The sequence below is a fragment of the Clytia hemisphaerica genome, unplaced genomic scaffold (assembly GCF_902728285.1).
Source record: "Clytia hemisphaerica strain Z4C2 unplaced genomic scaffold, Clytia hemisphaerica genome assembly, whole genome shotgun sequence".
NCBI classification, from domain to species: Eukaryota; Metazoa; Cnidaria; class Hydrozoa; order Leptothecata; family Clytiidae; genus Clytia; species Clytia hemisphaerica.
The window spans coordinates 1,367,002-1,392,136 of NW_027104548.1; the positions used below are offsets into that span (position 1 = coordinate 1,367,002).

A 25,135-nucleotide genomic window follows, 5' to 3' on the forward strand; every position below is an offset into this window, starting at 1 on the left:
TGTGATCCTTATCTCTGATCCCGTCTTTCTCTTTTCTGACTGTCTGAGTTTCTGAGTTTCTCATTTCTGACTGAGTTTTCATACCTGTCAATCATTTGACCATCAATTTCGACCAGTCTAATTTTCGCACCGAGTGGGATTCGAACCACCACCAAAGAAAGACCTTCGGATTCGGAAGCCAGCGCTCTGTCCCTTGAGCAATCGCCGCACAGCAAAATCACGCAATTCATAACATTTCATACCAAACTGGCAAAATACGGGGGTAATGTTATTATAATATGGGTAAAAGTACCCCTTTTTAAACCTGACTGAAATTCGAGCCGTTACTAGCAACCCTGCGGGGCCCAAGGCGCCGAGTATGCACCCGGCACAGTGACAAGCCGTTACTAGCAACCCTGACCTAAACAATCCCAAACAGCAAAACCCCCGGAAAATTTAAAATGTCGGAATGAGCAATAGCCGATCACATTTTGGAGGTTTGTCTTTTATGTCTTCCGTTCATTCCTTGTCCCAGGGACAAAAGTGAGAGAAGCACAAATGTTATTAAAAGAAAATGGGGTGGATACACGAGAAAGCGTTTTATGCGTTTTAAGCCTTAAAAGTCCTAAATTCTTTTATTCTTTTTTCTTATATAAAAACGTGTACACATAATTCAATCAAAAGCTGAACAACATAGAGAACATTCCGTTATGGTAGATCTCTTTGCTTAGTCTTGATTTCAATGAGAAAGTTATTTATTGATGGAATGCCAAAATGTGCTGAGAGTGAGAACACACACTTTGTGATCGGATTAACGCAGGAGGAAAAATTTTATTATGGCTTATTTATGGTTGTCTAATTTCTGGTTTGATTTTAATAAGCATTATATCATAGTTTTTTGTCTCCTCGGTAGATGGGGTCGGACACCCCCCCCCCGTCAGACAAATTGACCGACGGGTATGTGCGTCGGTTAAGGGTGTCTTTTTGCTCTAAAAGAGTTGAAAGTTTGAGAAAATGCACTGTAAGAGTATGAATTTCACCGATGTTTTGCACATGTCGTCAGTTGGTAAACCGAATGCCCCCCCCACCCCGGATTTTTCCAAATTGGTTCGCCATGTCCAGGCAAAATACACTTAACAATTCTGACCCGAAAAAATGAGGACGGTAAAATTGCTGAATTTCTGTCTTCTTCAGTCAATCAAGATGATCTAGACGATCTAGACAAAGCGAAAGCAAACCGGTTCTGTCGCAGAAAACACACTAATCTATTGACTCGGTATTGTTATTGGAAGGGAAAGTGTACCTGACGTTATATGTTTGCTCTAAAATGGAGTCAAGCTCGAGGTCTCTAAAGTGTGTCTCAATACAATCTGCAGCGGGAACAAAAAGGGAAATTCAAACTAGATAGCAGTTTTGCGAAGGTTGAAAAGATATGGAATATTTCAAATATAAAAGATTTCAAAAATATTGGAAAATGTTTTTTTTTTATTTGGTAATATGGTAATATTCCACCCTTAATCATCTTTTCAACAAACACACAACCGCTATCTAACTCAAATTCTATCAAAAAGTGTAGGCTTTATCGTCCCGGCTGCAGATTATATTGAGACAGACTTTAGATCAATAATATTCTTATTAGACCGTGGTCTTAACATAAAAGGGGTTGCGGAACGAGCGTTAGATTTTCTTTTCTATTTGTTAATATTCCACCCTTAATCATCTTTTCAACAAACACACAACCGCTATCTAACTCAAATTCTATCAAAAAGTGTAGGCTTTATCGTCCCGGCTGCAGATTATATTGAGTCAGGATTTAGATCAACAATATTCTAGCTTCAATTAATAAAGATTAATTACACCATTAAATTTTGATATTATATTCTTATAATACCTCCTTGTTATATCAAACTCTCTGCATGATATCTCACCACTTCACAGACACAACGCCGCAGGGTGTTTGGCATAATACCTGAATAGGTATTATCTTTGATCTTATGCGTATATTATCTCGCCGATAATACCTCTTTTGTTCATCTCACAAACTAATAAACTTTTTAATATTTTCCTGTATGATGTTTTAGAGTCATGGGTTTCGGTAATAGGAATAAAGCTATATCGGATGAGGAGAAATAACATGGTAAGTCGTTAAGATTATACCATCAAGTTTTGGAGAAAATATTTGTCACTAAAAACTTTCATTCGGATAATCAACCAAGGAATTGGAAAAATCGAAACTCAAAGGATTTGACAGCAAGCTTGTGTTTGTTGAATAGAACCACAGAATTTTGTGATTAAACACAAATAAATTTAGTTGGGACTTGATTTGACGTACCATTCAACTTGTTGATTTATCAATTATGGAAGAAGGACTAGCTATTTTCATTGTTACTTTATTGGCAATCATCGGTGCTGGATTCACTTTATTCACGTTAGCCATTATTCTTTTCGATTTACATCTTCGTCAAAAACCATCCACAATCCCTATTGTTAGTTTTTTGGTGGCTGCCACAATACAAGGCGCTTTGGCGTTCCCCATGTACATCTACCGAAAGTTATCCGCCAATAGAGATAGATTAGGAATATGCGATCTTTATCGTGTGCCCTATATCTTTTGTGGACATATTTTGACTATGAGTTTACTGTTTATATCGTTGGATCGATTATTTGTCATCCTGAGGCCGTTTGTATACCAAGATTACGTTTCTACAAAACGATTTTCTGTCTTGGTGGTTGTGTTTTGGATTGTGACTTTGTTGGTCGATTCCATTCCTTTTATTACAGATGTGGATACAGCAGGGGAATGTGTTTACAATCTGACCAATCACAAATGGGGGATTTTTGTCATTATACTATACATCATAATACCCCTTATAACTATTATTGTATCATATTCGATTATTTGGCGGAAAGCAGTTTTGATTGCACTTGAGGATCAGAAAATTCAAATGCGAACTTTATCTGATGATTCAGTGAATACAGACCGAAAACACAAGCGTATCAAATATTCGGTTGTTGAGTTAAAGGCTACAAAAACTTCAGTGGTTTTGATCGCAACATACATCATATGTTGGGGACCTTTAGGCTTTTTTTACATGGTGGATCATTTTTGTAATAGTTGTTACTCGAATAATGGACAGTTAAGTGAATTTCGGACAAGCATTAAAATTTTGGCGTTGATGTCTTGTTTTATTGCACCGGCTGTCTATTGTTGGTGGAATGAAGCTTTTCGAATGGCGACGCGAAATGCATTCCGAAAGTTTAAAGGGATTTGTGGATGCTGGAATTAATTTACATACTAAACGTATTAACGTTACTTCCTATTTTCAAAGACGCACACTTATTACATTGACATTGTATTTCGTCTCATTAGGTCAAGGTTTCCTTCTTCCTATCAGTGAGAAAAACAGTCCTTCAGCGTAAGAGTACCATGATAGATTTAAAAAAGCCCGAAGGGCTAGATAAGGGCTAGATAGAGTGCTTTTGCTGAAAAGTGTGCCGAGGAGTCACGTGACATTACAATAGAATTTCAGCGCTTGACCAATCCAGAAGCTTCGCAGGTTTTCGAGAACAATAGCAGCAATATTTTTTTGCGATATTCACTTTTTTTGCTTGGAAGAGCGTAAAGCACGCCATCTAGCCCTTCGGGCTTTATAAATCTATGGTACCATGCTGTATTGTTGACAGTTTAATATTTCAACTAAACTCGAACCCAGTCCATTAGTTCACTTTCATTTATGATTTTGAGAACGCTCAGGAATTGTATCACGTCCAGCAGTAAAACTAGGTCACAGTGTGGATCTAAACCACACTGAAACGACCGCCTTCCATCACGCATCACGCTCGCGAAATAAAGAGCGCGCGCACATTATTAACGCCTACGTGTCGTCTCCAGTACATTTTAGATTATTCATTGAAAACAGATTACAATATAGTCATTTTTCATGTCTCGATTATTCAATTCCGAATAAAAGACATTCAGGGAAAAAAAAGAAAAACACCTGGGTAATCTAGTTAAAAAAACCAAAAGTAAATGGTAGACAAAGTAATGAGCCAAGGCAAAACGAGATTAGCGTACCACTATGAAAGAAACCGCCTCTGGCGGTCGATTAAAAAGTGATTCGAGTGGATCTGGGTACGAGATTGTATTTTAACATTGTATGTTTTATAAAACTTTATATTTTGACTGTGTATATTTTCTCAACATTCATTCATATTTAGAAAAATTAAATACGGTACCATGGCCTTGTCAAAGCCCCCGTAAAATTAACTAATCCAGTTTATCGGTGGAAAATATTGTTTGAAATAACAAAGAAGGTCAAAATATTAAAATTTATAAATAAGACAACATCAAAAGCATGTGGAAATCTAGGCGGTCTCTTAAAAATCTAGTCTAAATTCTAGGTCAGGTTCATGATATTTTGGCTTATAATTCCTTAACATTTGGGGTAAATCTTTTTTTTCCGGAAAAAGTCCCCCTTTTGATTATCGGCTAAGTATTAAAAAATATTTAAAATTTTGAGTTTTTCTTTCGCAATTTTATAGATACAATTTTTTATTTTCTACATCAGTATTACAAAAATAATTATATAACGTATGTACATCATTTATACAAAAATAGTCCAAATGTAAAAAAAACACAAGCTAGACTAAGCTAAGGATACTTTCTACCAAGTATTTACTTAATAAAAAATTCACCATAAGAAAAATGGCAATATATACAATCTAGATACAATTTAATGACTCTAGTTTAAACGGCTCTAACTAAATTAATTGAAATAATTTGCAACTGATTTTTGACCGAAAGACAGCATCGATTAGTGCCGACAAAAAATTCGAATAGACAATACCCTCTTCTCGAGATGCATAAATTTATTGTTGTCCTCGTTTTCAAACAGATTTCATTGCTATAAAATTACATATTCACAATGATAATTGTGTTGTTTACACCTCATGAGACATTTTGAATTTCAATTACTTTTGTTTTAGAGTTGATGTTTGCCTTTTGGGAATTTAAATTGGTTTAAATGTATAATTTCATCGCAATGAAATCTGTTTGAAAACGAGGACAACAATAAATTTATGCATCTCGAGAAGAGTGTATTTACTTGAAAACATAATGCTAAAGAACAAATGCGTTGAATCCATTTTTAGGACATAATCAAAGTCTATGTCAGAGTGCCTTCAAATCCTCAAATAATTGATTGAATCAATATATTTGATTTTTAATAGGCATATTCATAAATCTAAAAATGACGCTCATACATATAATATTGAAATTAATTTCATGAGAGTTTTACACCGATAGTGTCCATGACATGTATATGAGATTTTAAACGTCCGAATTCTAGGCTGTCCGATTACTGTAATGTTCGGTTGAATTCAAACCTCTACAGTTCAATTTATTCAAATGGATGATTCATATTGTGACGATTGTTCGAAGTTTGGCAATTCACCCAAACCACCATCGCGCATTAAGATTTCCAATTGACGTAAAAAGTCCAACTAAAAAAATGAAAAGGGAATATGAATCAATCAATCAAGAAAAGATATTAATTAGCGAAAAAAATGTCCAGCGTTACGACAAGTTGGTAAATAATTAAAGTCACACTAGAATTCCCTGAAGACTAGCACCAAAATATCGTACTCTACAGTGAAAAAAAAACGAGTCTAAAGTCTGAAAACGAGTTAGCTATCTCACCAGTCTCTGTTTCTCTGACTCAGAATCCACTTGTGGTTGAGTGTTATTACAAGAGGTCTGAAACCCAACGTCTTCAGGACGTATGCGGCGGAGCTTCGTTTTCTTATCAACTTTTCCTGGTGTTGTATTCGGTTTCCATGGATACGATTTTAAAATCCAGTCTAGTGGATCGATCCATTGATGTCGTTGACCGTACAATTTGATACCACATTTAATAGCATGCAAGAAGTAAGGTGTTATGGAGTAATTCCAAAGATCTATAAACCATTCTTCAGCAGCATTGATATCAATGGGACATGTGTAAAACATGGTAGGTCCTATAAAATAATAATGGATATATTTATTTCAAATAGTTAAGAAATTTAAAGCGTTCTTCTGATTAAAAAAGTAAAGTAAGAAGTAAAGTAAGGTTAGATTTTTCGATAGCTGTCTACCCGGAGGGAGGGGAGGGCGCCACTCTTTCTCCCTGAATTGCTTCCTTACTTTAATTGCTAAGGATCAAGCAGAGAGGCATCAAACCATTTTGTACCAAGTACGAAGTACGAAGTCTTTGATATGACCCGCGCAGGGATTGAACACACAAACTTGCGCATCGGAGCCAGATGCTTTAACTTCATGCTACAGGCGCTTGAAACAAAGGAAAAAATAAAAGCCAAGCAAAACCGTCGAAAATTCAAAGCAGTAGTACCTATCGTGCATTCTGCTGAGTTGAATTTCTCCAAGATGGTATTAATGTATCTCCACGTCTCAGCCAACCAATCAGCGACACGGAAAACTTCTTGATACGTGTCTTTGTGACCGTGTTGCGTATACCGTCTACGTAAGAAACGTTGGAGGACGCCGTTGATTGGCTCTTCATGGTTTGGTAACCAAATCCATCTGAAAAAGTAAAATATAAAACGAGTTATTATTCAGTTCAGTAAAAGGATGAATGCATTCTATACATATATGATTCGACATTTGTTCTTCTTTTGTTTCTCTGCACAATTAAGAGTGCTCAATACATAAGTAGAGCTTGTTACATAAAGATTAATAAGATTTGCGTAAAGACAATTTACTGAACTCTAGATCTGAACTTATCTCAAAATGCCGGCACATAAACAAACACCTACTTGAAAACTTCGATTCTAAAGATTGACGTCAATTTTTTATATGAAGACGCTGTATTGAATTTTTTAAATAAACGTGGAATTTTGTTTTGATAGTTATTTCTAATCAACTGATGAATGCGAAAGCAAGAAACTTTAAGTATTGAAAAGAAATACAACGTTTCTTAATCTTTATGATTCGACATTTACATATTCGCCATGTTGTCCAGTATTTGAAAATCCGAATTAAATTTTTAATCTGCACGAGTCATGATATATACCATGACACTTGAACTCAGAACTGTTTTGTTCATACAAATATAGAACCTCGATGATCGCATTGCTACGGTCCGTCAGAATAACTCATCGAAAGCTTAACAAGTTAAATATTGTTAATGAAATTTTGTGGACCACAGTGGGATCCAATTCGTTATAAATCAACACCAAGTTAGCTGAAGAAACAGAGAAATACAGAGATCTAAATAAAAACCAATTTTAAATAACTTACTTGAAATTATTCTGCCAGGTGGATGGGATTTCGTAATTAGGACTTTGTGTTAGAGTACAGATGACGTACGGCTGAGGGTGTATACTTTCGCTGGTGGAAATGATCTCCGTCAGGTCTTTCCCTTGTTTGATGAAATTGGACGCAAAGCCGTCAACCAGAATGACGTAAGGCCTAATGATGAAAGAAAGAATGAGTATGTTATCAAACAAATTCTCTTAAAGGAAGAGGAAGAATGATCAAACAGAGTAGTAAACGTAGGACACATCCAATTGAACCTTCTGAGGTTAATATTGGATTGTTGTCTTTGGAGAACGATCGTATCGATGGCTGATGTATATTATATCCTATACATTATAGAACATTTTACACACTACAATCAGCGCTGAAATATAATTAACTATTTTAACGTTTTTTAGAATTTAAAGGTCGGGTGAGAATTGCAGTTTCAGTACTTCCTCTTTGCTTCGTTGGATTTTTCGTCTTGGGAGGGGTTAAGTGGCTTCCAGGCTATATTCTCAGCGTTAGTCTTAAGTCTAATATTAAAACTCAGAGGTAAAACTCAGAGTTAAAACTCTTCCGAACTATACTTCAAAGCACTTAAAAATCACTTGGGGTTTTAAAGTTTTGAGGGAATTCCCCTTTTGTGCCAAAAATTTCGGCGCCGATTGTAGACCAACAGAGTATGAGCTTGTAGTAAAATTTACAATATATGACTTACTGATTTCTTTTGTTATTCTTGAGGTCTTTCAGCAAGTCCTGAAAATTGAAAATGCGAATGTGAAAATTCAAGTTGAAATATAACAAAATATAACAGAAAAATGAGGAGATTTCGTGCTTTGTTTGAGAAAAAACAACAACAATAGCATACCTTCCATTGTTCAGGAGTCATATTTTTGTAAGTCAGCATTGGGATAGTGTTATTGTTCATTCTAAAATGAAAAAGGTAAAAAAACCATCAAACAATCAACCCCAACATTGCAAGAGGACTCGGCTCAAGTTTAAATAGTATGCATCTGTATCTGCGAATACATGAATGCAAATACCTCTTCTAAGCCCTAAATTCATTATCTCAAAATTATCTTTGTAATCTTTTTACCTTTGAAAACAATGCATCAGAATGTACTCATAGCAAAAGTTTTTAGAAAAGAATTTACCATGTATGTATACACCGGATTTATTGATTATAGCGGAGTTTCCATAACTCGAACTCGCACGGGGAAGTCAAATTTGTTCCAGTTAAGGAAATTTCGAATTATTGAGACTGGTTAATAAGGCATTGATAACTGAAGGGACCAGCAAACTTGTTCGAGTTAAGTAGACATTCGAGTTCACTATGGAAAAACGAAGCAGTAAAACGAAGCAGCGGCACTAGAAATGAAATGAGAAATACAAAAAACTCAAAGACTACAAACCTATGGCTGATAATGGTGGCGATTCGTCGTGCAATGTATGATTTTCCTGTCCCACTTGGCCCATAAAACACCACTTGTCGATGCGTCAGAATCAGTGAAACGTATTTCTAACGAAGAAAAGGTAGGGGAAAATAAATTTATTAAACAAAACAAATTAGTAGGACTAAGATATTTTCATCTTGTAATGTAGTTATACTCGAAAATAAACAGCAGCTGAGCATAAAGTTAATTTACAGGCTAAAATACATACATTATATGGACCACAAGCATCTTAGGTGTAATAGTAATTCATATAACTTTTAATAAAAAGAAAACACGGAAAATTACCTCAAGATAAGTTTTGGGAATTAAAGTATCATACGCCATTGAAGCCAAGCTCCATTCGTTGTTACCTTCAGTTGACAAAAAATTAAACATAATCAGATAAAGAAATATATAGTACAGGGTGTCCGGAAAAAAACATAAAATCGAACATGTTTTTGAAGAAGGATATTTTTGTGTGCTTTGTATTATTCTTCCTTTTCAAATATTTTGTAATTTAATTGAATATTCAACTCCTAGATATCTTTTCAACGAGAAATTCAAATTCGCTATCAAAAGTATTTTTTGCTCTTCCGCTACGACTATTTTGGGACAGACTTTAGCAAGATTATACAAATTGTTTTATATCAAATCTTGACTAACCTTTCAAAAACATTTGACATGGCAGATAACCGTTTTCAATATTGACTTGAGATAAATCGAAAGGTGAACCGATGGAGATCTTGTGTTGAGCCATTTGTAAGTAAGCGATATCTTCTCTGTTGATGTCCAGTTTCTGTTGGTCCAGAAGTTGCAGGTGTTTCTGAAACAACCGATTGAAGAAATGAATGGTCGGAAACGAACCCGACACGACGAACACGAACGAACGAACGAACGAACGAACGAACGAACGAACGAACGAACGAACGAACGAACGAACGAACGAACGAACGAACGAACGAACGAACGAACGAACGAACGAACGAACGAACGAACGAACGAACGAACGAACGAACGAACGAACGAACGAACGAACGAGATAAATTACGGTTAAAATCCTTGACATACTGAACTTTCTTATGACAAACTTTGAAAAATAGCAACATTACATTGATAATACGTAGCTGAATTATTCGACCGAGAAAGTTTCAACAGATTTATGGCAAAAATTAGTTACGTTAGTTACTTACGTTGAAACCTTCGATAATAGAATTTTCAATATCTCGATACGATATGGATCGATCGATATTAATCGTTTCGATTTTAAACGCATCTTTCGTTTTCTGGTCTTGGTCGAGTAACAAGAAGACTTCGATTTGTCTTGTGTTGCCTGACGAGTCTAGAAAAATTGGTGAAAAAGTGGTAATTTAGTATATCAATACTAATGGCCATAATAGACATAGAAGAACATTGAACACTGATTATTTCCAGATGATCGACGAGACTCTTATTTTAAGCCATCGCCTTCCCTTCAGAGTCAGCTTGGGGACTATTGCATATACAACTAAGACTTTAAATAAAACAGTTCAAGGAATAGAGCGATCATTCAAGTTAAAGTGTTCGCCTGACATTAAGAGAAAAGATTCAACAAAATTTTGATATTGAACAATGACCACTAGTTAAAAGATGTTAGAGCATCCTGGGTAGCATAACAAAATATGGGCATCAGTACTAGAGAACAGTTCCTTCTTTTGTCATAATAAACTTTGACCCTTAGAACAATAATTCTACTGCTTTAGAATTTAAGAGATTCTTATAAGAAAGATAAAGATCAGTATAACTTACATAGATGGTTTCCAGGCCTTTCCACGTTATCAATCTACAAAACAACAAAAAAACAAGATGGAATTTTAAGTACAAAATACTGTTAAAATTCTTCTCAAAAGAGTCTTGAAAATCTGATGAAAATCTGTCTATGTGACTAGACTGTGTAGTCTGTTGTAGTCTTAGTCTAATTTTCTACAATCTCGAAGCCGACATCCGGCTAGATGAGATGTAGGAAATTAAGTGAGGAAATGGAGTGTATTAATGTTGTCATAGCAATGTAAAGAAAGAAGATTTGATCTAAGCTGACACACAATGTTGTTTAACGTTCTTTTAACGTTATTCAGTCAACCTTCTCTAATTCTAACTCTATTTTTCGAATCTTTCTGTAATTCGAACTAAAACATTGGTCCTCTCAGTTGGGGAGTGGTATGAATTACTCTGTAATTCGAGTAATTTTGGTTCGAATATCGAATTGAAGAGAGCCAACTGAATGGGTGTTATGAGCATTAGATATATATTGCTTTGACGTCACAATCACAGCCAGTAATCACATAAACCCTTTTCAGTTCTGAAATTTCCCCCAAAATCTTTAAATTTATGAATAGTGAGAAAATAAAGGACAAATCTATCATTGACTCCACTAAGCTAACAAATAAGCTACTTTTAAATCGCCTAATACTTTTATTGGCTCAATAAACGACAAAAAAACAAACTAAGTAGTCTACAAATTCCTAGGGATGATCTGTTCTATAAAAACAAATTTGATGACATATGGGGTCTGTACTTAATTGGATCGTTAATGCTGAAGCACTGTACTAAGTACCTCATTTGACCAGGGTTTAACCTGAAAAGTAGACTTAATCGGTTAGGATTATAAAGCGAACAAGTAATCTCAGTTGACATACTTTAGCTTATGTTTTTCTTTTTTTGAAGAAAGAAAAAACTTACTTCCAATTAAGACAAATTTTAACGTCACAACTCTAATCTGGGATTAAGCTATGGGTCAGGTCTTTCCAGAGGCAGGTTGTATCATCAAAAATTATAAAATTTTCTTTGCGAGTGACTGGAAGGATTTTGAAGGTTACACGTGAAAGAACTTTGTTGATTCATTTCCATAAGGTTTTAGAATCGAAATAAGTGATGGGACGGACCTACTTCACTGTCAACTTAGAAAAGATAGCAAGCAAACAGTAATTAACAGCAGAATGATTTAAATGCCAACCCTATCCGCATTTTTGCACATTTGGTTTTTTAAAGACCAACCATTTTAAAAAACAACCGTGTTTTAATGTTTTTATTTTGATGACGACATAAAAGTTCACATTTTTTCTTTTAATGAACACCAACTGTGCTGGCTTAAAGATGGCTTAGCAGGCCATTAGCGAAAGAATTTCTGATTACGCAATCAAAATAACCACTGTTACTTATGCATCTAAGATCAAAATACTTATAAAAGAACCGGGTGGCAAAAAGTGGAGATCAACAGAGAGAAAAATTCTGAAACTTTAATGTCCCAAGTTCCAACATCCAAACCTTATGTACTATCAAATACCTTGGAAAATGAAAATTACACCAATATTCTATCTTAATGAAGGAATGTCAGTTCTCAAAGTATTTTGCTGAAATTTGACGGAAAAGCTATTTTTAAGCCTAGTTAAGACGGACCTTCATCCGAGTCGGAGAAACCTCTGAAAAGTCTCTTTCGCAATCGACATCTTAAATTAAAACTCTACTCTTTCTTAACTTAAACTTTTTAGTTATTAAAAACGTTCACGGTGCACTAACTACGACACATTGTGTGCTGTTATACTTACGGCTTGTTGTTTTTGTTGTTTACGTTGTCTGAGTCTACGGCGTATCATTTCCTGTTGACTACGTAACTGGTCTTCACTAGCCACACGACGCTGATAAGCTTTGGAGGTGAGTCTAGGTAACGAATTCGATCGATTAAGAGCTTCTTCAGATTGACTTTTCAGTTGGTTTAAGTTACTGTTGAAACTTTTGACTTGTTGGTCTTGGCGCTTGAAACGCGGTCCTTGCTCGTCATCCGAACTCACTACCTCCTCTTCAATGTCACATATAAGATGTTGGAGCAGAGAGTCAATATCAGGGCTATGTCCAGTTGAATTACTACGTTGCTTTTCAGTTAATCCAGAGAAAGAATGGCGGCGACTGAGATCGGTAGGAGGGGCCGAGTGTCGGCCTGAAGGGGTCCTTGGTTGGGGTCTTTCGATAACTGTGATTTCTTTTTCGTCTAAAGATTCGGTTGAGCTGTTACTTGTTGTTGAAAGGCTTGACGAACTCATAGCGAAACGTTGAGTATGATTCAAATTTGCCGGAAGCGATAACTTTCTCTCGAGTCGTTTGCCGCCACTGGATGAATTACCAATGTTTCCTAAAGATGGCCACTTGTTGCCTAGCGACAATCGACGCTCTTTCAAATGTTTCTGTTGAAACTCTTTGCGTTCTTTGCGTCGTTGTTCTTGAGTTTTCCGATATTGTTCTACAGTAATTTCCTTTGTCTGACCCGAAATATCTTCTTGACTTTTAGATTTCATTTCAAAAGAAGAAGACTTTGATAACCGTTTCATCTGGCGCTTTGTCTTTTTTTCTTGTTTCCGTAGAAACTCTTCAAACTCTTTCATTGTGTCCATAGTACTGTCTGTTTTAAAGTCGGCAACCGGCGATATCGGAGTTGACGTTGTCGGAGATTCGGGTCGAAATATAGTCTCCTCTTGACTTTTTATAGCCTCTAGTTTATTACGATTTGTTTTAGATGAGAGTTGACGTACGTCGTTGCTAGGTTTTTCAATTATCTGTTCCGGCGTCGGAGTACGGAACACGTCGTCGCGTTCCATTTCAAGACGCATCTGACGTTCTCTGTTTTTCTCACGACGTCTTTCACGTCGTAATTCCGAGATATCGGGATTTGACGTTTTCGTTGTTGGCGACGTTGACGTCGTTTCTTCACTTTGACGACGTCTCCGACGCATTTGTTTTTCAATGTCACGGAAACTTTGTTCAATGTAAGAGTCTAAATCATTTTGAATTTTCTCAGGTGAATCAGGGATAATATCTCCACCAGTATTTACGTAGCCTGTTGAACTGTCCTGTCGTTGCACGTCTTGTCTAGACTGTCGTAGATTTGGACTACCCATGATTTTAGTTGCGTACCCGATAGGTTTGCCGTCGGCTGTTTTTCGTTGACGGGTTAATTTGGGCGTCTCAACTTTATCGTCTGTTTCACTTTTAGAGTCAGTTTTCTCTATCTCACTTTCAGTAGTAGAAGTTCTTGAATTTTGTTGTTGTTGTTGTGGTGCAGAAGTAGTGTTTAATTTCAAACCAGTCATTTCTGACAAACTTCTACGTTTAGTTTGATGGTCCTCTGTTTTAGAAGTATTAGTTTCATTAAGTGTATTATCCGATAATTTCTGAGAGCTCTCCACGGTCTTCGTACTATCCGAGGTCGAAGGTTGAGAAAGAGTTATGTTTTTAATAGATTTTCTTCGTACAATTATGGCATTTGTTGGGGATCGACTTCTACGAGTTGAATTCGGGCTTCGTCTTTCACGCTTTTTCTGGTCACCTTTCGGACTATCATTCACATTCGAACTAGTATCCTTTGTTGTGTTTTTATTTGTAATCAAGTCTGTATCTTGTTTGGGGTTTCTTTTTAAGGTTGAATTGTCAGTATCTCTAGTACTAGGGCTCGTTTTCTCTTTTTTTGCGTCATTTTGTGAACTGGTCTCCTCTCTTAAACGTCTCTCCCTGAGAGGGATTCGTTCTTCTTTCGGACTGTTCCCATCTTTATTAACATTTTCTTCCTTAACAATTTTTCTTTGTCGACGATCACGTCTTGGACTTCTCGATTCATGCACAGAGTCTGATAACCGTTGTATTTGATTGGTCACTTGTTCAATCGATGGTAACTTTTCAGTGTTTACATTTTCCACGTTACTGTCGGATGACGTGGAGCTTCTAGGCGATGGCGTGCGTGTGCTCCGTATCCTAATGCTAGACTCACTTTTCCGTAGACGCGTGTTACGAGTGAACGCTGGTGCCTTTTCAGTGTCTGTGTCACTACTTTCACAATAGGTTCGGGAGTGGTCTAACGAGCGTCGTGGAAGTTTCGGTGTATTAGGTTGTGATTTTGATAAAGTTGACATGCTGCTGGTACCTGTCTTTGAACGTTCAAGATTCTTCCATTTCTCCAGAACCTAGAAGAACAGAGAACAAATGGTTAATGGGGAACCATAAAAATATAAGGCCCTCTTTTTAGAACTATGAATTTAGAATCAGTGTAAAATACTTTGAATGCATATTCATCCATCCATGTTATAGATCGTATTTTCAAACTCACCATAATTTTATAAAAGACAGCCGGTCGTAACCAGGTCAAGCTCTCATTAAAGTCAAGCTCTCAAAATTTAAGCAATCAAATCGAAGAAATCTAGAATCCTTATAGAAAAGGTTTTAACACAGTGAGATAGTGAAATTACATTAAAATGATGTTGTTGATTGAATAGTAAGATTCCGATCAATTTTTTGAAAGGATGGTCGAAATAGGTAATTGCTGTTACCTTGGACAATTCATGATTGTAATTAACTTATATCCGATCAAATCTGATCAGATTTTAATGGTCAGTACCCAGATTTTTCGCTCAACTAAGTAAGAATGAGGCTTATTACGTCAAAACAGTGAAAAACTTTTGATTCGGATGCTCATAAGCCGATTATCTTTCCCCTTGGTTTGGTATCTACTTAGTGAAGTGGTATAAAAGGTTATCGAAAAACTCTCCAATCCTTGAAGTCACAGGAAAGTAGCAAAACGATTACTCTGACTTTGTAGGTGAATTCACGATGAAAATCTACCATTTTTTTGTAAAACTCCGAAAAGTCACGGTGAATTCTTTATTGAATTTCATGATTGTCGAGTGAAGCAGCTTTTAAAGCTTTGTTCTCATTAGCTGTTTTTACAATTGCTGAAGATAAGAACTTGAACAAGAATGCCAGATGTTTGATTAAAAAGAAAAGAGAGGCGTGCGAATGTTAATCGAAACCGAATTAAGCATTGATAATCACGAGTGGAAGGGGTAATTAAAACCAATTTACCTGTTATAATAGAGACTAAAAATAACTGGTAAAAATGATATTGGTAAAGCACTCTCTCTTTGTAGAAGGAAATGAAAGTTTAAGGCTAAGATAATGAAGAGCCAATGTCTTGAACATAAGAAAAGCTGAAATAAAACGTTTCTGTCTCAAATTATTTTCCCTTGATTGCTTATTTTGGTTCCAACTAACATTTAAATGTTTTGAGTCTGGCAATAAACAAAATAAATAAATTTTCTTACCTTGTTCGTTGTATTTCTATTGACAGCCGAAGAAACATCTGAGGTTGACCCCCGTCTTGAGCCTGGCCCCTCATCATTGTTATTATTGATGTCTGTATGACTTCTCCTAGACTCACGCATACTTCCAATCCTGTTCAGCGACGATAATTGAACAGGGGATGTCCGTTTAAGGGATTGTGTTGAAGCAGATAAATCATCCACATTCTCACAACTGTTCGTTCGACTTAAACTAGCCTGTGAATGTCTATGTTTTGATAATATTCTGCGATCCAGGCTACCATATTTGAGAGCATTATCTTGTGAGAACCTTGATGTTGGGGTAGATGATGAGCTCTGATTGGTCAATTCTGTGTTACTCAATTTACCATTAATAACTTTCCATTTTCCTCTACCAACCATGGTTTTGAAAAGTCTTTTTCTTTGTCAGGAGTTATAATAAAACTTGTTTTTACATGATTTTTCAGCTTTCGGCTTTTTAGTCTTTTTTCTTTGTCCTTCTATGAGTCAATATTCAAATTATTCTTTCATTCTGTTAATCATAAATAAAATACTGCAGAAATTTCAAAAGATTTTCACAAAAAACCCGTCAACTTTTTATCAATTTTTTTGTCAATCCTCATTTACTCCCAACAAACTTCATTCCTGTTTATTCAATCTTTCTAATTGGCGAATTTAAAAACATTTTTTCGAAAAAATGAATTTCCTTTGAAAATTTATAACAATGTGATAGTATGACGAAGCAAACGAAATGAAATATCAAAAAAATCTCGGCAGCCCATCAATTTTGTCACTCTATGTCACTGTGTGGAGTTATTACAAATACGCTCTATTCAGACAGCGCTGAACAGCATATATTAATCCGTCATACAGTCCTAAACTCTCATTTTTCACATATTTTCTAGTAATTGGCCTCTTGTCTATGCAACAAAAATCATGAATTCTTTTAAAGTATATACATATAACATAGATCTAGATTCAATTCAACAGAAAATGGTATTTTATCAAGTCTATTAAATGGTCAGTAAATTCAAACACACAAATTAAAAACAAAATATGGAGAAATAACATAGCAATCAAATTAGCTTTCTTAATCTTATAAGAATCTAATGCAGCATTCTTAAGTTATTCTACTATTGTCCTTTACCCTGTAAAATAGTTCTTCAGCCTGTAAATGTAGTAATATTAAAGTTTTAAATTCTAAAGCCATACGAAGAAAAGTCCTTGTCAGGCAGGTAACAAGAGCTACAAGCTTTTCTGCAACTTTTTTAAAGCAATCCCTGTACTTAAGATACAGAATTTTCAAAATATTCTATCAGTCTGAATTTGTTAATATTTTAAATCAAACAGTTACGCCAGCTAGGTCATCTAAAAAATAAGGTGTTCACGATCGAACTGTCCTTGCTAGGGAGAAACAAAGCTTTCCTGATTATCCCTCATGTATACATTAAGTTCTAACAAAAAAGCGACGAATTAAGTATGATATAAAAACCCTTTAGGATATAAACTATGCAGGTATCAAGCAGTCACAGGATAAATCAGTCAGAACGTACAATGATAAAAATGTTCTATGTACATACAGGAGTTTGTGAGGATAAAAACATTTCTCTGTGTTCTGAAAATTCTCAATATTGTTATAGCTTTGATAACATGGCGCTCATTTTTAAACAAAAAACTCTTATCGAAGAAAAAAAGATGCAATGCTATTCAAGAAAGAGAGAGGCATGATTTCTTAACATATATGCTTCGAAAAAGAACTTGTCAAAATTTAGTGATAATTCAGCAAGATAAAATTCCACCGTAATATGCAATCTTGATATTAGTTTTAAAACAGGAAAGTGGGTCAAGCTTACATCTGATCATATGCAATTAATACCATGATTTTACTAGTCCTAGAAGCCGACTGCTGGTAGATTCTCCCCTAAGTTAAGCCTCTCTTTAGCTATCTTCCAAAAGAAAGGATGGCGTGCTTCTCCTTTTTATCAAATCAAGTAACCTTGACCCTTCTCTTTAGTTGCTCAAGCAGAGAGGCATGAATTACCATGTTTAAAGGGATAATCAGATGGTCTGAGATATTTTGCCTGCAGATAGCTTCTAGGATTTTAGGAAAAACCTCTAAATTTTTCGGTGTACTTATTTTCCTAACTCAAGTTATGCCACTTTGAAATTTTGAACCTTTGCTTGAAAACAATAGAAAAAAGTGTGAAAAGTCCCTGAAAAGTCCCATTTTTCGAGATTTCAAAGTGGCATAACTTGAGTTAGGAAAATAAGTACACCGAAAAATTTAAAGGTTTTTCCTAAAATCCTAGAAACTATCTGCAGGCGAAATATCTCAGACCATCTGATTATCCCTTTAAGGTCTTTGGTATGACCCGGTGTAACCAAGCCGATAAAATCTATAACCAGTGTAGAATCGAATCTCTTGGAAAGATCATGGAATACAATTTCAGACAAAAACGGACAATCCAAATGACCATTTTACAAATCAAACCAAAACATACTAAGAAGTTGTCAAAAAAGCCAATCCAAGCTAATCCAAAACTTGTTAAAATAAGATATATTGGATTCCACATTTTTCGATGAATCTCATACTTCTATCATACGAAATCCTACCACAATTTGAGGAAAGGAGTCCTACATGCTACGGTCCTCATGTTTCAAAATGGCAACTTATCCTAATGCCTCAAAAATAAATAAAGTGATACAAGTTATCTGAACCTCATAGAATGGAAAAAGGAGTTCAAAAAATACAAAAGGGAAGATTTCTAGATTTTACACATAATATCCCTTATATGGAGATTATAACTCTCCTCCCTCACTCTCACTTAACTGGACCTTCCCATTATCTACCATTCAATACCTCTGATTAAAGAAAACAGGTCATTGAAGGGTGGCTACGTCACTTGCCCTTTGATATCCTGTTCAAAATGATGTAATATACTCACGCAAAAATACCATAGGAAGTCTCAAGATACTACAGATATTGAGATAAGAATTATATTGTAGCAAATTTCCTTGACACGATTTTGTGTAATAAAAACATCGTAAAATAAATGCAGTGTCGGTCACACCCTACCTATCAATAATAATTTATCGGACGGAGGATCGAGCCAAAAATACCATTAGATGCTAGAAATTTCCAATCAATATCAATAATAATTAATACTTAAAAATACTTCTTAAAATACTCCCGTCCTGCATTAGGAGCTTTTGTTTGAGGCAAAAAAATATGCAAATTAGCATTCATTGATAAGACAAATCAGCACTTCAATGACCAAAGACTACAGGACCAAGAAATCCTAAAACTTTCTCGTGAAACTTTTAAACAAAAATAATGATAATATTTTCACTGGACTTTCAACAAAAACTTGATTTGCCATTATTTTGCTTGAGCATTTAGACTAAAAATATAATAACTAAATCAATGGGCAAAGACAAAGAGCATCTAATTCAGAATTAATCTTGATCAACCTTGAGCGAAAACCGGCACCTAAAAGTTACACATTCCCTGTGTACTGGTAGTAACTATGAGCTATAGAGAGTACAAGAACAATCCCAGTGTTGCATCAAAATTAAGAGTTCAAATAAAAACAATAGAATCTAGAGAGATAAGTCGATCACATATCATTGTAAAAAGCTAACGGTCTCCAATATTGATTAAATGGTTCTCTTGTATGGCATGAAAATCCAATCAACTATCAAAACTCTATTAAAAACTTAATATCACATCACTTTAAAATTCCATTAGAAACACAGAAAAATGCTCCAATGGTCGTGATGAAGGTTGGAATTCAAGGTTGGAATTTGGAGGTCACCTAGAAAATTTCTCTGCTCAAGATTTTGAAAGTAGATTGGTCCAAGGGATGTACAACTTATTTACAGCACATCTTTGGAAGTATCGAATTGTAGCCCGCAAGCAGGCATTCTTGATAAGGATTAGTAAATCCAACACCCGGGGGCAGTGGGTTTACCAACTGGCGGTATATTGGCTGTTAGAATCGCACCCTTACAGTGCAGAAAAAATCGGTGAAATTCATACCCTTACAGTGGATTTTTTCAAATTTTAAACTCTTTTAGAGCAAAAAAATCAAGATTTTCGAGCAAAAATTTGCAATTGTTCCTAGATTTGCTGAAATTTCTACCCATACAGTGCATTTATCAAAAGTCCACCCTTACAGTATATTTCTGATATTTTGAAAAACATACCCTTAACCGCCGCACATACCCGTCGGTCATTTGCCTGACTGTCCGCCCCCCCCCGGGATTCAACAAAGAAGGTGACACTTTCCAGTTACTCTAAGGGTACCGGTGCAAGTCAAAAGGCACATACTCCATTAACCCACAAGAACTTGTAATCCTTTTTTAGGATAAGGTCATTAAAAAGGCATACGAAAAATGGGCAAACAGAAATATGAAATGCCTCAAAGAGCATTATCACGAACGCGAAAAAAGCACAAGAAAGATATACAATTGACGCTTTCTAATTCGACGCTCTACTATTCGATGAAAATCCAATTCCCCTTTGAAAATCGTATTGGAGAGCTTCAACTGTAACCAAACAGCAAAATTAAAATATCAAAAGCCAATTAGACAAGCAAGGTAAAGAAAAAGAAGATTTTCACCAAAAAGAAAACATCAAACGTATAGACAGAACGGAAGGCATACAACCAGCAACCTCCATCAACACAAACTAAAAACGCATAGCTGAGTATATAATTAAACGATTTCTATTCTTTATAAGCCCATCTATCTCGATCTATAGAGGATTAGGATAAAATAAGAATAAAGACAAAAAAAGAGGGAATATAAAAGAGATAGAGAGAGTATGTAGATGCAACAAGGTAAGGAAAATTGGGATAAATGGAAGTGTATTGTTCAAACGCAATCCAATTATTTGAATCTTTGTCAACGGACTTCAAAACATCAGCGTGAGATGGAACCTTTTTAAATAGAGAGAATATGTAAGACGCGCTCAGCGCTCGCTTTAAAAAAAATATTTTCTGCTTTTTATAAGCATATCGACCACTGGTGAATATAATGATGGATTCTTATAAGAAGATCAAACAGTTATCGTTTAGGCCTCAGAGGATACTCATAGACATTTTCATAAATTACGCCACGAACATCACTTGCCTCGTATTCAAACAATCACCATGGTGATTATGTCCATTGAGACATTAGATGATTTTTTTATGAATAGAAAGAAGTTTATAATAAAATCCGCTGGGAGCTAATCACCATGGCAATAATTTCAAAGCGAGGCAATTGATGTTTGTAACGTAATTTATGAAAAGATCTATTCATATAATGGCGAAATAAGGATCCGAGGAACATTGGACGAACGTTGTGTTGATTGGTTAATATGGACTGAATGTTTTGTTCAAAATAATTCGGCGTATTGGGAATCAAAAGGAGGTATCTAATCAACTGCCAAACATCACGTTACTATACTGGCTTGAAGGTATATCAACGAATTTTTCACTCACTGTAGTTTTTTTTCAGTTAGTACACCGAGAGAATTTTATGTCCTCAAAAAAAGTGCTGATGTTTTGGTTTGATTATCTTCGGGATAATGGTTTAGCATCAATGAGAAGTATTACATGATATAAATGGTACATCTCTTTTAATCTGGAAAGGGTTATAACAAACTATCTGTCCTAATATAAATGTTAAAAATAGTAATTTAATTTTGACCAGGCTTTATGTAGTAGTAATCTGATTTTCGGAAACTTCCGTTGCAAACATTCATTGTATCACTAAGACCCTCTTTGGATACAATGATCGTATGATACAATTAAATTATAAACGGTATATCACTATTGTTATCTCTTTTAGAATATTCATCCTAGAATTATGACTGTGAATGTACTCCAGAGCTAAGCTTGGAGTAGTGTTATCAGAGGTTATTATTAAAGCATACTTATTTGGAAGAAGAGGATCTATAGCAAGGGTCTTAATATTCGGCATTGATTATTTTTCTAGACGTGACGTGATGCAAAAAATGCACTTCCCCTGGATCTAGTAGGGTTAGGTCACCTCAATACGTCCCTTAGTAACCAGGTCGATGTCTCTATTAAAAGGATAGAAGATGTTTAGGTAGATGATTGGAATGCAATGTAACGATTTCGTTTTAAAGAACTTTTGATACCTCTCATGCTAACCAACTCATTTATATAAACTTTCCTTTTTGTCTGTCTTCACTTTACTGACAATACATTCTTAAGTTGACAAATTTCCTTAAAAACCTAACTGTAAAAGCTAGACAAAATCGTACCAGAGAATTTACTTGCAACCTACACAGAGAGTAAAGTAAATAGAGTAAAGGAATGAAGACTTACAGTCTGTCGACGTCTGACGGATTTTGATGTCGGGCTTATTCTCAAAGATGACGAATTCTCATGGATGTTGTCGGTCGTCGACGGGGTTGTCAAGGGTGACGTGCTTGCCATCGTTTGGACCATGTCACTTTTCATGATAGGTGAAACCATAGCAACATTGCTGCCATTTTGTTTAGGCTAGAAAGCGAAAATATGAAAATGTAGATCAACAAAATTGAGAACCATTACTTCAAGAGGCAAATTTTAGATTTCGAGGTTATTATTGAGCTTTTTTTAGTATGACGAACTTAAGTTGTTGAAGTGCAATTGTCTGTATTTCAAAGAGTCTCGTCAGAAACAAAAGTTCCTGTTACCTTGACTACTCCAATAGTAGATGGTCTAATGGGCGTTGGCTTGATAACTGGTGCATGCGCAGTATCCTCGTTTTCTTGTCTCTTTCTATTGTCCATTCGATCAAAAAGGTTGTTATTGATCTCTTTCGCAGTAACGAACTTCGGTTCTTCATTTTGTGTGCTTGAAGACGCAGTTGGTCGTCTTATAACGGTGGAGAGCCTTGTTCGAGTCTCAGGGGAGGAGAGAGGAGATTCTGAGAGCTTCTTCGTAGAGGTGTGTTGGTTATGATTTTCAATGCTAGGGATTGTTATAGATGTCTTTTTGTGCGCAAAGGTGGAGAGTCTAGTCCGAGTTTCAGGTGAGGAGGAGAGAGGCGATGCAGGGGATTGGGGACGAGCTTTTGCTGCTATGATACGACGGGATGTTTTGGGACTTGATTTAGGGGAGCGAACGGCGATTTCAGGTGGTATCAGGTGAAGCGGAACATCAACAATAATGCGCTCGCTGCTCTGCTGTCTTGATTCGACTTGAGTGTCCTATAATAAACAAAAATGGATGTTTCGGTTATAAGTTGCTTTTAGCTTACGGAAATAGGTAAATATGAAGTAAAGTGGAACTTAGTTATGATTCACATTATCGTTGTCTATCATAGCTTTTATACAACGTTGTTTCGACGTTCATCTAATGTTAAATCTTTAACAACTTTGTGGCAGTTGGAATCCTTACCAATGGCATATCCTCTATCATAAAAATTTGTTCTTCTGCACTATTTCAAGCGAGCTGCAACGTTTAACACTAGATTATATTGAAGCTTGAGAAATCCCAAGGCAACGAACACAAATTTGGCACAAAAAATCAAAATAAGCAAAAAACCACAAAAAATGCAACTTGGAAAAATTATTAACACCAAAACAAAATTCAGACAAAAAACTTTTTTGTTGTAATAAGAATGCTCCAGGTTTGTCAAATCAAAAGAAAATCTTGATGACTATTCTATTGTTTTCTTTAGGACATAATTAATTGCCAGGTTATTATTACTTCCGATACTAATTTCATGTTCAGGATAAACTATCAGAAAATTTTTTCTTTTCTTTTTTTGCATTTTGATACTTTCGTCCGATCTAAGGAAACAACAATATCCTATATTTCATACGTTTGGCGCCATCAAAACCTTGTAAAGGATATTAGAATTTTATTTTTGTTAAGCCTGTAGTTATGAGTTATGGATAAGGCTTTGAAATTTGAAGATTTTACTTCCTACTTTTCTGTAACTGACAAATACCCCAGGATGTCAATATCTCACCCCCCCAGGATGTCAATATCTCACCCCCCCCCCAAGCTGGAAAATATTAATTATCCTTCCTGAAGGTTTTTTCTTTGATTCTTATCTTATTAGCTACAAGTTTTTTATAAGAACATCCAAAATTTTTGAAGCCTTCGAATGTTCTTAACTTTTTGAGATCTAAGCCTAAAAATGTTCTCAATCATGTTCTTATTTTTACCAGTTTGTGAGTATTTTTGTGCAATTTCCTAAGAAATCGGTGTTCTAGAGTCCACCAAGCCTTAAAATGTTCTTAACTTGTTCTTAACATTTTGACCATCGAAGCCTTATGTTCTTATATAGTTTGTTCTTATAAAAAAAGTGTACCTCTAAAGCCGAATCAGAGCCAGGTGAGGTAATGTCACACTATAACTTCTGAAGCTAAGAACTCTCATTGGAATCTGCAGTTTATTGTTGAGGAGAGACGGTATAAAACTTTCAAAAATTTGAATTGAAATAGACCAATCGCCAGGTCTCCGGTAGAAGGAAGAGGGATTTTAAACAAAGTTGGCAGCAATTTAAATTCAAAAACACTGAGAAAGTGAGATGTAAAACTTCTGTCAACTCCAGATCCTCCTTTTCCACGAAGTTGGCTTTGGTTGTATCATGTTTTTGCAAGTTAAGATACCACAAGTCAAAGGAAATTGTGTAGTCTTAAAGTTTAAATGACACGATAAACATCGACGCATGCCAAGTAATCAACATTGCTAATTTCCGACCAATAGATTTTAGATTTGCTGATAGAAACAGGGTTAACCGGATGTGTTGGAAAACCACTAATACGAGCTAAACGTCATTGAAATTGCTAATGTTGCCAATATATCTTTTTTGGAATGTGATGCTTGAGACTCCAGTGCTAGCTACAGAGGAGTCTCAGAAGTTTTTGGACAAAAAAGATTTAATTATTTATGTTTTGGAATTTGAATGGAATGGAAATTTCTTCCTTGGAACCCCTGAATGTGATTCTAAAAACACTAAATAAACATCTTTGACTGTAATTACAGGTAATTCGATTCCCAGGAATATTTTGTATTTAGAACAGCTTTTCAGCCCAAGAAATCTTCAATACCCTTTTATAAAAGCTTTTCGGTTTTTAATGGTGAAAACAAAGAATGCTGGCAAAAAGATAGCGAGCACCTCACTAAAAACCGAGATTTTTCATCTCGCTAATTGCGTAAAAAAACGCGGGTGACGTCTAGTATAGGCTAGCAAAAAGAGAACCTATTTCGAAATCTAATTACTGCAAAACGATATTCACAACCTCAAAACTTATTTTTGAAAATCACTTTTTAAATGACCAAGTTGTGCCATCAATATCAAGA

At 35.5% G+C, this 25,135-nt stretch overlaps 2 protein-coding genes across 6 annotated transcripts in view; one reads left to right on the top strand and one right to left on the bottom strand.

The window, feature by feature from the left end:
• The first annotated feature begins 2,270 nt into the window (after window positions 1-2,270).
• Window positions 2,271-3,756, top strand: LOC136822742 (G-protein coupled receptor 161-like). Its single transcript, XM_067079025.1, has one exon. It carries the CDS (start codon window positions 2,337-2,339, stop codon window positions 3,264-3,266), a length of 930 nt encoding a protein of 309 aa, XP_066935126.1. The 5' UTR covers window positions 2,271-2,336; the 3' UTR covers window positions 3,267-3,756.
• A 742-nt stretch (window positions 3,757-4,498) lies between these two features.
• The window catches only part of LOC136822784 (neuron navigator 2-like), a 72,155-nt gene continuing 51,518 nt past the window's right edge, over window positions 4,499-25,135 (bottom strand). For 4 of the 5 annotated variants that reach the window (XM_067079069.1, XM_067079067.1, XM_067079065.1 and 1 more), the window contains 13 exons: window positions 22,513-23,028; window positions 22,160-22,336; window positions 10,492-10,525; window positions 9,897-10,045; window positions 9,370-9,529; window positions 9,013-9,077; window positions 8,686-8,792; window positions 8,142-8,202; window positions 7,992-8,029; window positions 7,274-7,444; window positions 6,366-6,556; window positions 5,678-5,994; window positions 4,499-5,481 (listed from right to left, as the gene is read on the bottom strand). In XM_067079069.1, the coding sequence (XP_066935170.1) occupies window positions 5,383-5,481; window positions 5,678-5,994; window positions 6,366-6,556; window positions 7,274-7,444; window positions 7,992-8,029; window positions 8,142-8,202; window positions 8,686-8,792; window positions 9,013-9,077; window positions 9,370-9,529; window positions 9,897-10,045; window positions 10,492-10,525; window positions 22,160-22,336; window positions 22,513-23,028 (2,085 nt within the window). In that variant the 3' untranslated portion in view covers window positions 4,499-5,382. Of the gene's footprint in view, window positions 5,482-5,677; window positions 5,995-6,365; window positions 6,557-7,273; window positions 7,445-7,991; window positions 8,030-8,141; window positions 8,203-8,685; window positions 8,793-9,012; window positions 9,078-9,369; window positions 9,530-9,896; window positions 10,046-10,491; window positions 10,526-12,287; window positions 14,691-15,824; window positions 16,399-22,159; window positions 22,337-22,512; window positions 23,029-25,135 lie in introns of those variants that run through there. The other variant, XM_067079070.1, reaches the window with a different exon arrangement.